This window comes from Polyergus mexicanus, unplaced genomic scaffold (assembly GCF_030449975.1).
Source record: "Polyergus mexicanus isolate NDT 795.1 unplaced genomic scaffold, iyPolMexi1.0 SCAF_17, whole genome shotgun sequence".
NCBI lineage: Eukaryota > Metazoa > Arthropoda > Insecta > Hymenoptera > Formicidae > Polyergus > Polyergus mexicanus.
This window is the reverse complement of record NW_027223337.1, coordinates 1,089,326-1,101,748: the sequence shown is the minus strand read 5'-3', so window position 1 is coordinate 1,101,748 and position 12,423 is coordinate 1,089,326. Positions and strand designations below refer to the sequence as shown.

Below are 12,423 nucleotides of genomic sequence, written 5' to 3'. Positions count from 1 at the left end.
ACAATTAAATATCTAATTTTAAAATGACATCATTTTGTCATTTTTCAATTCTTTCTCGTAAAATTAGGTTCAGTATCTCAATAAATATCCTACACAACTTTTTCTTGTCCGACACGTGCCTTTACGCGTATTACAATATGTTTAATAATAACGTGTGACATCATGCTACTCCTCGTGTAAAAAATATTCGATTTCATTTTATTCCGTAGAATATTTTTGAGACACTGAATCTAAATGGAATTTAAAAAAATTAATATTTATTATTTTTCTGATCTACAAGAAACGAAAAAGTTTCGACAAAAGTTAAATATTTAATTTTCAAATGATATTATTTTGTCATTTTTCAAGTTTTTCTCTTTAAAATTAAATTCAGTATCTCAAAAATACATCCTATACAATAAAACTACATCGACTTTTTTCATTTCAGACAATTATACAAGAAGTCGTGTGTCATATCGTTTTTGAACAGAGGCTCGTAAAAAAAAAAAAAAGCCAAACATCCAATATTGACATAGTGTCATCAATAAAAACACATGTAAAACGCCAAAACTTTCAACTTCTAATATTCTTCAAATAATTATTAAAAATCATCCATCTTTCGTTTTATCGTTCAGACATCGAACGATCATTTACAATTTACAATATACGTCACAATTTCAATGATAATGCGTGAGAGAAAATCACACGAAAGAAGGGACTTTTTAATCGATCGCTTAATTTCGGGCGCGATTAATCGATCGGCATCATTAATAGATCATTGGTTAATCACGTCCGCTACGGGACTCGGATCGCGGAGAATCCACGAGAATCGTTGCTCTGGTCGTTCTAAGCTAGGCAATCGACGAACAAGATCGAGAGAAGATCGGCGGCCGCGTTCGTCGTGGCGTCCTTGCCAAGGAAACGCTTGACTCGCGTAATTGTTAATCGTTAACAAGCAACAATAATTAACCTATCGCGGCCGGATAGTAGCCGCTAGATTTAAGCGCGCGTCTCGAGAACGAGACATTGCGAAAGAAAAAGAGGAAGAGAAAGAGAGAGATATATATATATATATAGAGAGAGAGAGACTGGGGGGAAAAAAAGGGGGAGGGAGCCTTGAGGCTCTCGTTTAATGGACGGTAGATTGCATCAGTCGGACAAGCGTGACTCTCGCGCGCTCTTTTCTCTCGCTCTTATTCTTCTTTTATTTTATCTCATTAGCGAAACTCGCGCCGAGAGCAGCGACGATGCGCCGTGCGTCGATAAGATGAACGGGATGCTCTTTCTCCCCCCCCCCCTCTCTCTCTCTCTCTCTTTCTTTCTTTCTTCTATTCTCGATGTCTCTCTGCACGAGGTGCACGCCAAAAAGTATTCGCTCACGCTCGCGGATGATCAATTCGAGACGCGCCGACCCGATCTCTTTGTGAAACGCACTGGTCCTTGGGGGCCCTCGCCAGCACCGCGGGACACCGGACCGGGATTCCCCCGTGCTCCTTATTTAGCGACGTGACTCAGCGCAGGGAACGTCTGTCACTGACAATTCGGGGATTCAACGGGTTCGCGAACGAAAGAGCGAAATTCAAATCGGAATTCATTATGAGTTCGAGCAAGTAGAAAATCATCGAATAAAATTGAATTAATAAACACATTCTTGACTACGTCGAAAAATCTTCGTAATATTAGAATCCGTGATGATTGTGATAATCTTTTAAAAATCATCCCGAATCATTCTTTAATTCAAGATTGTATTATTATAATTATTATTATATATCGTACACATTATATATTATTATATTATTATTATATGACATTTTATACATATATTATAAATCTTATTATATTGTTATATTATATTATATATTATATATCTTAATATATTATATATTATCGAACAGATTCCAGTTTAACAAAAGTTAACAAAAGCACAGGCACACAAAATTTTTCATTACAAATATATAAAACTCTTTACGAATATACTTCCTTCGTTTAATCCGCTGCAAAATTGCCTCGATAAATTTTATCAATTCTATTTTATGTTTATAGAAATGCGAGACCCGCGAGTATCAGTAGCAAACGCGTTTGCGATCTGTGCTTTTTCCTCTTTTCCGAAAATTCGTCAATCAAATTACGCGGCGACGGTTCCTACCCTAAGAATTATGAATTAGAAACGAGTTACGATCGTGAACACCAAGGTGTCGTCGGCACCACGGGACCGCCGCGGGTGTCACGATGTCTCTTTACCCGCGAATTTCTCACACCGGGGCGAGATTCGCCGAGGAATCACACCTGGCGAGGAAAATTAATAGTCCGATACAACGGCCATAATTCAAAACACCTCAAGTGTCAACCTGAATTAATAGTTGCTATGCACAAGTTGGCGAAAGCTACCCTAACGAATCTCTCTCTCTCTCTCTCTCTCTCTCCCCCCTCTTTCTCTCTTAGTCTCTCTTCTCGACACATCTCTCGGGGGATTAATCCGTTTGACAAAAGCGGGGGACGTAGACCAGGTGCCTGTGTCTCTCTCGTGCAAAACTCGCGCGTTCTCGCAGGGAGTTCAAATTAGAACCGATGCGGTAATAATTAAAGCGAGACAGTAAATTATGCATTCGCGACGAAGGGCGATAGAAATAGCGTGCCGCGGGTGGTACCTGCGGTTGGGCGCGCGACGAGGCGCGAGAGATCGAGACTCGATACGATGCAGCGGTTGACCGTGACCTACGCCACGCTCGCTTCCATCACCTATCTCCCCTCTGACCCCCCCCCCCCCACCCCACCCCTTCCCCTCACGCGCCTAGTGAGATATCGGCTCTTTCGCTAGAATAGGCTCGCGTCTATCGAGCAATGGTACCATACAATAATCACAATCGAATGGAATGTGTAGAAAAATTTTCGTACGCTCTTTTGTCGCCGGATTTGTCATAGTATTCCCGATTTTGTCGTTTCCCGTTTCGTTTAAGAGCCCAGAATCTACTCGACCAGTACAAAAAAAAAATTGATGATTTTTACACTGAGAGACCCACATTTTGTCGAATGAAATAGAATTTGTTTGAATCGACTGAATCTCTCGTTTGGATATGGGAAAACAGATCCTTTAATTAATACAACAAAAAAATTTAGTTGAAAAATTCGATATGACTAACATACAAATTTGGTTCAGTGAACAAAATTGTTAAATTGTATAAAATCAAATTTTTGGTTGCTTTCTATTTTAATTTCGTTCACTGAATCACGTTAGTATTATCAAATTTTCCAACTGCAGTTACATTTGGCTTTTGTTGCATCAACCAAAGTTTATCCATATTCAACAAGAAATTTACTTGATAGTTGTCTCCTGTGATACGATAAGAAAAAGATGTACAGATTGTATTCTCCATCTTTTCAATTCTCTCGTCGTTAACGAGAGACTAATCGGTATTTCCCGGACAGATGAATCCGCCATGATTGAAGATGCACCGCATACTGCACGTCACCCTACACTGCATAACTATTGACCGCGCAGTGACACATGAATGCGCAAAATAGCTTATGATATTCAAGTAAACGATTTAGTTCAAGTAACAAATACAATTGTTTAGAACGCGATGAGATGGATGAGTTTCTTATCGCAACGATAAAATTTTATTCAGATAAACAATTGTATGAAAACAAAATAGTTTGTTAGTGTAAACATTTAACTTCTTTCCAGTAACATAATTTTTGTTAAATAAAACCAAATTACGTGTTCAGTCAACAAAATGATTCAACCAAATAATTTTGTTTTATTTCACGAAATGGGTCTCTCTCAGTGTAGGAATTTTTTTTCTAATAATATTAAAAATTGATCTTTTTCATGTTTTATACATATTTTTATTGATGTTTAAATAGTACGTCAGTATTTTTATATCTTAAATATATTTAGCTTTCTTTTTGTTCAATACAAGTGTAGCATGTTTAGAAAAGCATGCGACATACTACTCCTCGCGTAAATGTCTGAAATAAAAAAACTCGGTCTAGTTTTATTCCGTAGGTTATATATTTTTGAAATACTGAATCCAATTTCACAAAAAAAAAGAAGTAAAGTAATGTCATTTCAAAATTAGATATCTCAATTTCGCTGAAATCTTTTCATTTCTTGAAGGAGATTAGAAAGATATTAAATATTAATCTTTCAAATTCTAATTAGGTTCAATCGAAAATATCTGCGGAATAATATTAGTTTTTTTTCTTAATTACAAACAATTACAGAAGGAGCGGCCTTCCTGTCATACCGCGAACAAAAGAAATGTCCAAGATTTAAAAATACCGACGTACTGTTTCATCGATGGAAACGTGTAAAATGCCAAAAAGATCAATCTCTAATATTTTTTAAAAAAAGTTCATGAAATTCATTAAATTGTTCATACTGCTACAATAGATTGGGCACTTGAATCTATAATCTAGCACACGGAAGATTTTCGAAAGCTAGAGTGCCTCAGGCATATTTAAATGAGTCTGATTATAATTTATTTCGATATGATAGCCAAATGCGATTAGGTCACGATACGATTGGTAGCATCTCGCGCGCTAATGATCCCTTGCTCCCAGAATCTAAGTTATCTCAAAGTCACACGTCAACAGAGAGCATGATTGCGCTACATGCTAAGTGCCTCTCGCGCTCCGTTCGTGTTGTCCTTAAGGACAGCTAAAACCCCGAGGCTGAAGACGATCGAATATAACAATCATTTTCGAATTAATATTCTCCTTCGTATAATAGTCTCTTTCGAGGGAGGGAGAAAAAAAAAATCTTTGAAGGATATACGAAAATGATTAATTTCCAAGTCTACATTGTTTATCGATACCAAAGTAAGGATAACAAAATCGATTAATCTCCACTCTGCTATTACATTCATTTAACCGCACTATCCAATCTTAAATTTAAGCATTAAAAAAAAAAAAACATTTTAACGTCCACTCGAGTGAAAAATTACTGTTCAAATTATGTCTTGTATTGTATATACACATATCTAGTTCTCATTGAAAATTAATTATTGATTAAAAAATAATTGTTAAAAAAGAAGCTAATAAATGACAATCATTAATGTATAAGTACGCTCTCGAATGGCAGATGCGTGTCTTGCTATCGATATTCTCGATGATCGAATTTGCGCGGACGGTACTTAATAAATACTTAATAAATTCTTTTCAATAAAACGCAAATCTCGCTCTAGCGCGGCTGAAAGTCGCGCATGATTGCGATTCAGACCGCACAAGCCACAAAACCGCAAGGTCGAAAAATTCGAGATATATCGCGCATTCCTGCTACAAGCTACGGTATACACGTTCGTTTTCATAGGTAGCGTAAAATTTAATTCTAACGCTGGGTCTCCGCGGTTAACAAAGTTGCAATTAAGCCGCAACACAGAAGGCAGTCCGTAAAGCGAACGAAATTTATTCGTACGTTGCGAAACAATATAAAAGGATTAGACGCCAAAGCCGAGAACTGATTGTGACTGAAGATCGCGCTAATCCCATTTCGTTGATTGAGTTTAAAATTAAGAAACTTACCCGACTCTGTAATCCGTGCAAGATGGCGGGGGATTCCAAACGGTACTATGGCAGAGCATCCAGTCGCACCAGATCTGCAGAAACGAACGTGAAAAAAATAGCAAAATTTATAGCTCATTAATGCAAAGTCGATGGAAAAACACGTGATTAATACAAGTCAAAATATATGTTAATTGTTTTAATAAAAGAATTGTCTATGCACCAAACGTCGACTTGTGAGAAATAATAAGGGCTCGACATTAAACAATGCGCCAGAGTATTTTTTAAAAATTATTATTTGATAGAGAAGCTTTTGCGCAAAAAAAAAAAAAGATTGTAACTCTATTTATAAAAGCATTTAAGCAACAATAATATAAATATATATATATAATTATAAGAAAATGTAAATTATTTAGAATATGAAAGATATTTTGAAATTTTCTCTTTTAAAAACATGTTTTTTCAGAAGAGATAATAATATTTTTCGACATTTTTACTTGTCATTTACAGTTTTATCAAATATTCAATTATCGGAGAAGGCGCGATAGTACTTGGTTATTTATAGACACTCCCGCGAGGTGCTTTTTTCATCGAGCACCGTCCATCTATCCTCAAAGTGAAACGTATTTCAACGCGTCTTGTATCGCGTCTACTTTATCGGGCAATATTAATGGTCTCACCCTTCATACAGTCGTATGCGCGAGTGTAGCTATTATTCCTTGTATCAGCTGCTCGCATTCCGATCATTGTTCCTCCTTTTTTTTTTACAGCTCTTTCTCGTTAGTCGAGACTACGCGGTAACTAACTAATACAGACACGCTAATTTCATAGTGTTTGTATATATCAGCAAAATATTTATTTAAAATGAAATATCGCGAATTAAATAAAGCAAAGAATCGAACTCGTGAAGAAAACCTGACGTGTTCCAAGTTGAGTCGAATGACAGCCGTGGGTCAATGACAGCCAACCGATAACGTCACTGCTCCAGATCTAATTATGCCGTAATGGCGAGGAGCCACGAACGATGGATGTGATCGACTTGGAAATTGATTTACTCTCGTCGCAAAACGCGATTAAGACTTTGCTCGTCCGATACGTATTGATAACGGAAGAAAAAAAGAGGGGATAAAGTACCTTAATAGCTGGTAGAAGCACTTGCAGATCTTCGCCGACCACCAGCCTCGGTTCCTGTCCGCTGTCCAGCTGAGCTTTCAGCAAGGATACGCCGCGTTCTAGGATCAGACTGAACATCTGCAGCGATACTACAAGCGCCCGTTCTTGGACCTCTGATCTGTATCCCTGCTCCATCTGGGAATCTGCAATCAAGAATGTCGACAAAAATATAAGATAAATATATATATATATACAATAAGATCGATTCATTTTGGAAAAAAGCAAAGAGATTATTTTTTATTCCTAAAAAGACATTAAATATATAAAAATAATTCAAACTATCACTTTACAAGGACTACTACATAAAAATACACAAGAAACATTCTTATAAAAATTAATTTCTTCGAGGAAATTCAGATCCGCCATATTCAAATAAATCCTGAAAACTTGCTCGAAACAATTTCATCTCGCATAGGATACACCGTCAGAAATCATTAGTGTATCATCATATTGAAAAGAAAATCTTTCCGATTGATTACGGACAAGAACTCGTGAGGAGAGAAAGAGATGCGAGGGTGGACCTACCGCGCGTGGCAATATCTGAATGGCAAATTGGTGATGATTGTTCATCGGAGGAGAGGAAAACGCGTAAGTTAATGCCGGTAGCGATCACGTTTCGGTCATGATGATGATGATGACGATGGTGATGATGATAATGATGATAATGATGATGATGATGATGATGATGATGATGATGATGATGATGATGATGATGATGATGATGGTGATGATGCGCAATCTATTCGGCGTCGCGACCGGATTCGCCATTGGCGGCCGCGCACTCTTCTCTTCGGGCCTGTCATTATGCGTCGTATCGAAGCTACGTGACGGGACGCCGGGCTCCCGGCGGATTCCAAGGAGCGAAGGTCACGGCACGACCTTCTACGCCATCTCCGAGTCATTTCCAGATCGTTTCCTGGAGATGTTTCCTCGGAGAGAATCTGCCGGTGTAACGAATCGATTCCTCGACAGGAAACGATATTCCCGACCTTGGCAGTATCGTCCACGAGAGAAGTTTAATTTGCAGTAACAGAGAATGGCCTGAATATCATCCTCTGTAATTTCGAGGCCCATAGAGAAAATATATTTTCTTCATTTCGTTTATTGGTTTGAGTCGTAAAATTGCTATGCCGCTACAAGAATTATTTTCATATTCCGAAAGCGTGATACGCTCTTGCAAAATTTCCAAGATTTCATGAAAAATTTTATTTAAAAAAAAAAAAAAAATCGTAGAGAAAATTTATAAATATATTAGATCCACAGTATCAGAACAATGTCGCGTTCAGTATTTTCTCTTCTCGATACTAGAATCGTATAGATTCTACTATCTCACGGATACTACCTACCGCGCGAGTATTCGTCCTCGGCGAACGACCCGCCGTTACCTTTTGTGCGTCTTTATTAGCGGGCTATAGCGAAGCTAATTAGATGAGCGTCGCTAACGATGGTGTAATAGAGCCGTGCAAGAACGCCATTTATCGGGACTAACTAGTATTTATTAATGAAAACGAATAATATAGTGAGTCTATCAAGTTACATAGGATACGGTTCTTTTCTACACTTATTAGAAAAAGAGAAATTTATTATTCTCCTTTAAAGAAAAATTTTTTTAATCCAGAGCAATAAACGGGGAATAAAAAATTTCTGCAGAAAAAAGATATATAGAGAATATTAAAACACAAAATATCTACAAAATAAATGGAATCAATATATTATTCAAAGAAACATTAAAAAAAAAAAAAAAGTATATACACTCGTTAGTCGACTTTATCTTTTTTTTTTTTTCCCTCGCGATAAAAGTTGACGGTGACTGCAAGCAGTCCGAAAATGAACCTAGTGAGCGTAATTTTTCGCGATGCGAATTGACTCTGCGGAATAGAAGGATAACACAAATCTAACAAGCGAGAGGGCACGTCCGTGTCATCTTCCATCAAGCGTTCCGTGCATACACGTACGAGAGCCATATTCGAAAGTGGACTCTGGCAGTTTAATTTATCGCGGACAAGGATAATAATTAGCGTTTAACCGCGAGGTCGCTCTGAGAGATGGAGAAAGGGAGAGAGAGGGTGAGGGGCCCGTATAGTCCTCCCTCCTTATCAGGAATGTAAGGGGTAATTAGTTAGAGAAGATTTAAAGGGAGAGACCTTAACTAATTGCCACCGCGATCATTAGCGAAACTCAAGCGTATCGTCTTCTCTCGCGTCGACTTCTCCAATTTCCCCGTCTTTCGCGCGATCTAACTGCGATCGTTAATCCGCGAATAGACGCGCTGTCGCACTGTCTCTCTTTCGAAGAACAGCGTGTAATTATAATATATCTACGACAATTAACGATACGTAACAGCGATAGCGAAACGGCGGCGTGCGATGACGGGGACAAGTTTCCGTACGAAATTCTGTGGATGGGGGAAGGGAGGGATAGTTAAACAGCAACACTCGATACGGATCAGTCGCAAGGTGAACGAACTTTGCAAAAGATACGGCATGCTTGCCTCTTATCGAGATGTTTAACTAACGAAGCAAACGCGACAGAGCGAGATCCCGCGCGTTCTTAATGAAGTCGGTGGGTAAGCTCGGTATTCCCGGTTCCCGGACCGATATTTTAACGCGATTACGGGCAGGAAAACGGACGGGATCGAGTCACCGTGCGCAATCAAATTAGCCGCGTGCAGCCTGATAATAATTCGATTATTAGCGATTCTGGCAGACATCGCGTCTCTCGTTCGCTGGCTTCGCGCCGCACCAATAATATCGAATTTTTACGCGAGATATTTTTTTTCTATTTTCAAATCAAGCAAAAATATTGTTAAAAATCATAAAATATTTATATAAGTTGGGCCCCAAAAATAACTCGATTCAAAATTCAAAATAAACTCCCAAACGGATTATAATATTTACGTTTCTCTTTTCGACAATCCAGTATTGAAACTTTATTTAGTGAGAAAAAATTTAATAAAATTTAAAATTGTTTCATTTGAGGAGAACACCCCTTTTCACTCGTGACTTTCCCCGCGAGTAGAGTGAATCTGTCGTTAGATAAAAGAATGTTGAGAGGATTCTTGTTTCCAGGCTTTTATCCGGCGTTTTCATCTTTCAACGAGAGAAACCCTATTCCCTTAGAAAATCTTTGTCGATGCATATTCTACAGATAATATATATATATATATATACATAGGTGTGTATTACTCCCTAGGCTCTCTTCACACGAGTTAGTCTTATCGTATATTTACGTTAATATTATGCCCGGCGGAAAGAGAGAGATGAGAAATGTAATATATACGAACGTCTCGTCTCTCTGTGTAGTCTATTATAAATTCTACAATTTTTTTTTTCCATTCAAAGTACGTGATGTTTTTAGCGCTCGTTCTAAACAGACATCTCCGAAAACGATCACTTCTTTCTCTCTCTCTCTCTCGTCAGTGTTTTGATAGCTCTTGGGTCCTTAAGTGGTTAACGGTAAGGACGATAACCGAGGCGGCGATATCGATGAATACCGTTGACAAAGCACACTTGTTTCGGAGCCCGCGGTAACACGGCACACAGAGAGAAGCACTCGTTTCATTCGGTTATACTACCCCATTCTCGTTTAGTAACGATTAGGGAGGGGAACGACGAGCGAACTATTGTCTGAGGATAATCGCGTTTTAATAGCCCGACACGAGAATCTTAATCTTTGCATAAGTTCGTGCCCGATTTTTATAGATGGCATTAAGTTGCTGCATGGCGGAGTTCTATTGTTTTCGTGTGGTAATTGTTGCTTACACCGAATAGATGACGTTGTCTTACGTCAATTTAGCGTCAGACATTGTTCAGATAAGTCCATTTGTGCATAAGAGAAATCATTAAAAATGGAGAACGAAAGGTGCATTTGCGGCACGTAATGCTATATGAATTTCGGAAAGGCGTGAGTGTTGGGATTGCACAAAAAAATATTCAAAGCGTTTATTTCGACCGCGCTCCTGCTCTCCGAACAGTCAAAAAGTGGTTTGGCAGATTTCGAAATGGTGATTTCAACATGGAGAATCAACCCCGCTCTGGACGGCCTTCTGGCATCGATGATGACATTGTGCATGCCTTAGTGGAAAGAAACCCAAGGATTACAACTGAGGATATTGCTGAGAGGCTGAACATGGATAATTCAACCGCTTTTCGTCATTTAAAAAAGCTTGGAAACATTTCCAAGCTTGATACGTGGGTGCCGCATCTCCTGACTGAAAGGAATAAGCTGCGGGAAAACTGCAGGAGTCGCAATGGGAAATTCTGCAGCACCCGCCATATTCTCCAGATATTGCGCCTTCAGATTTTTATCCGTTCCGGTCTTTGCAGAATAGTTTAAATGGCAAGAATCTCAATTCCGAGGAAGCTGTCGAAAACCACCTTAGAAACTTTTTTCAAGAAAAACCAAGTTCTTTCTTCAAAAATGGAATCGACAAGCTTATAGATCGTTGGAAAACCATTGTAGAAAAGAATGGAGACTATATAATTGATTAATAATAGTGTTATCTCTAAAATATAATCTATTGAAGTTTATATTTAAATCGGGCACGAGAACTTATGCAATCACCTAATATAATGCGGAGCATCGGGATCCGCGCGCAAGAGATGTAGGATGATTTTAATGGCCGCGAATATCTCGGCCGTGAGTTTTACGCATTATTTAAGCAATGCGGCACGCACGGACGCGTAGAATCCGCGCGCTCGTTTTGCGGTTTAACGTTTCAATCCTCGCTACTGCATTTTACCCGCGTTCACCGCGTTTTATACCTTCCGAGTCGTTAACGGCTATTATAGAGATATTACGCCGCACACAATGTATCGTGCAACCTTTACGACGTTGCGTCTACTTGGTGGAGGGCGTATTTTTCGCGAGTATCGTTTCATAAAAAAGATTAATCGAATTAAAGTAGCGCCATCGATTCCTTTTTTTTTTTTTTTTTTTTTTAAATTAAATGTAATACGCTCGTTTGAAAACTTATCCCCATCTTCTTTTATTCTATTTATAATATATTCTGTTTTTCTTAGTCTTCTCATTCGTCAAAAAGCTCTAATTTTAACATATATTTTCCATGCGTGATATTTTATTTAGATTTTTTACTGTCATACGGAATTTTTAATCTTGACATGTAACAGTACTCAATATATGTCGCGTATTAAAAAACGGGATATGATCTCTTTCTTAATATTTTGATCTGCTCGTTCCTCTTAAATTCATACATCTCGATCTGCTCTTTTATATTTATATCTTGCTTCAAAGTTCTTTCTCATTCAAGAAAAAAATTTAATTTTAATACGTATTTTCCATAGGCGATATTTATCTTAGATTTATTTTTCTCATTAAAGATGACACTTGGCGCCGAGTAATAGATGTGATTAATATATAAACATTGCACAACTTTGACACCTACATATAATTATTCGAGTCAAAAGTCGTCCCCGTCGCGGAATCAAAAGTTTTGCTCGACTTCCTTTCCGTTCAAACCCACGTACCCTCTTCTCCTTTTCTTCCACGTGTTAAAGGATACAACGCGTTGCGCGATGAGTTTAGCTGCCGATGACTCCAATAATAATACCTTCCGAGAACGACGACGTGTCCGGTAAAGACGATGAGCTACGAAGGCGTGTCCATAAGTAATCGGGCATAGGTGAAATCTCGCCAACGACCTTCGCGCGGGGGCCGTTTACGTCGCGCTAATCACGTCCGCGGATTAATGGGTTCCCCTCATTAGACCGGCCCGACATAATCGTTATTTTATTAGTCATTTTATCGGTG

At 38.5% G+C, this 12,423-nt stretch overlaps 1 protein-coding gene across 5 annotated transcripts in view; it reads right to left on the bottom strand.

Moving 5' to 3' along the window:
- The window catches only part of LOC138940585 (telomerase-binding protein EST1A), a 99,180-nt gene that overhangs the window by 31,086 nt on the left and 55,671 nt on the right, over positions 1 to 12,423 (bottom strand). For all 5 annotated transcript variants that reach the window (XM_070309597.1, XM_070309598.1, XM_070309600.1 and 2 more), the window contains 2 exons: positions 6,616 to 6,797; positions 5,503 to 5,576 (listed from right to left, as the gene is read on the bottom strand). In XM_070309597.1, the coding sequence (XP_070165698.1) occupies positions 5,503 to 5,576; positions 6,616 to 6,797 (256 nt within the window). The remainder of the gene's footprint in view (positions 1 to 5,502; positions 5,577 to 6,615; positions 6,798 to 12,423) is intronic.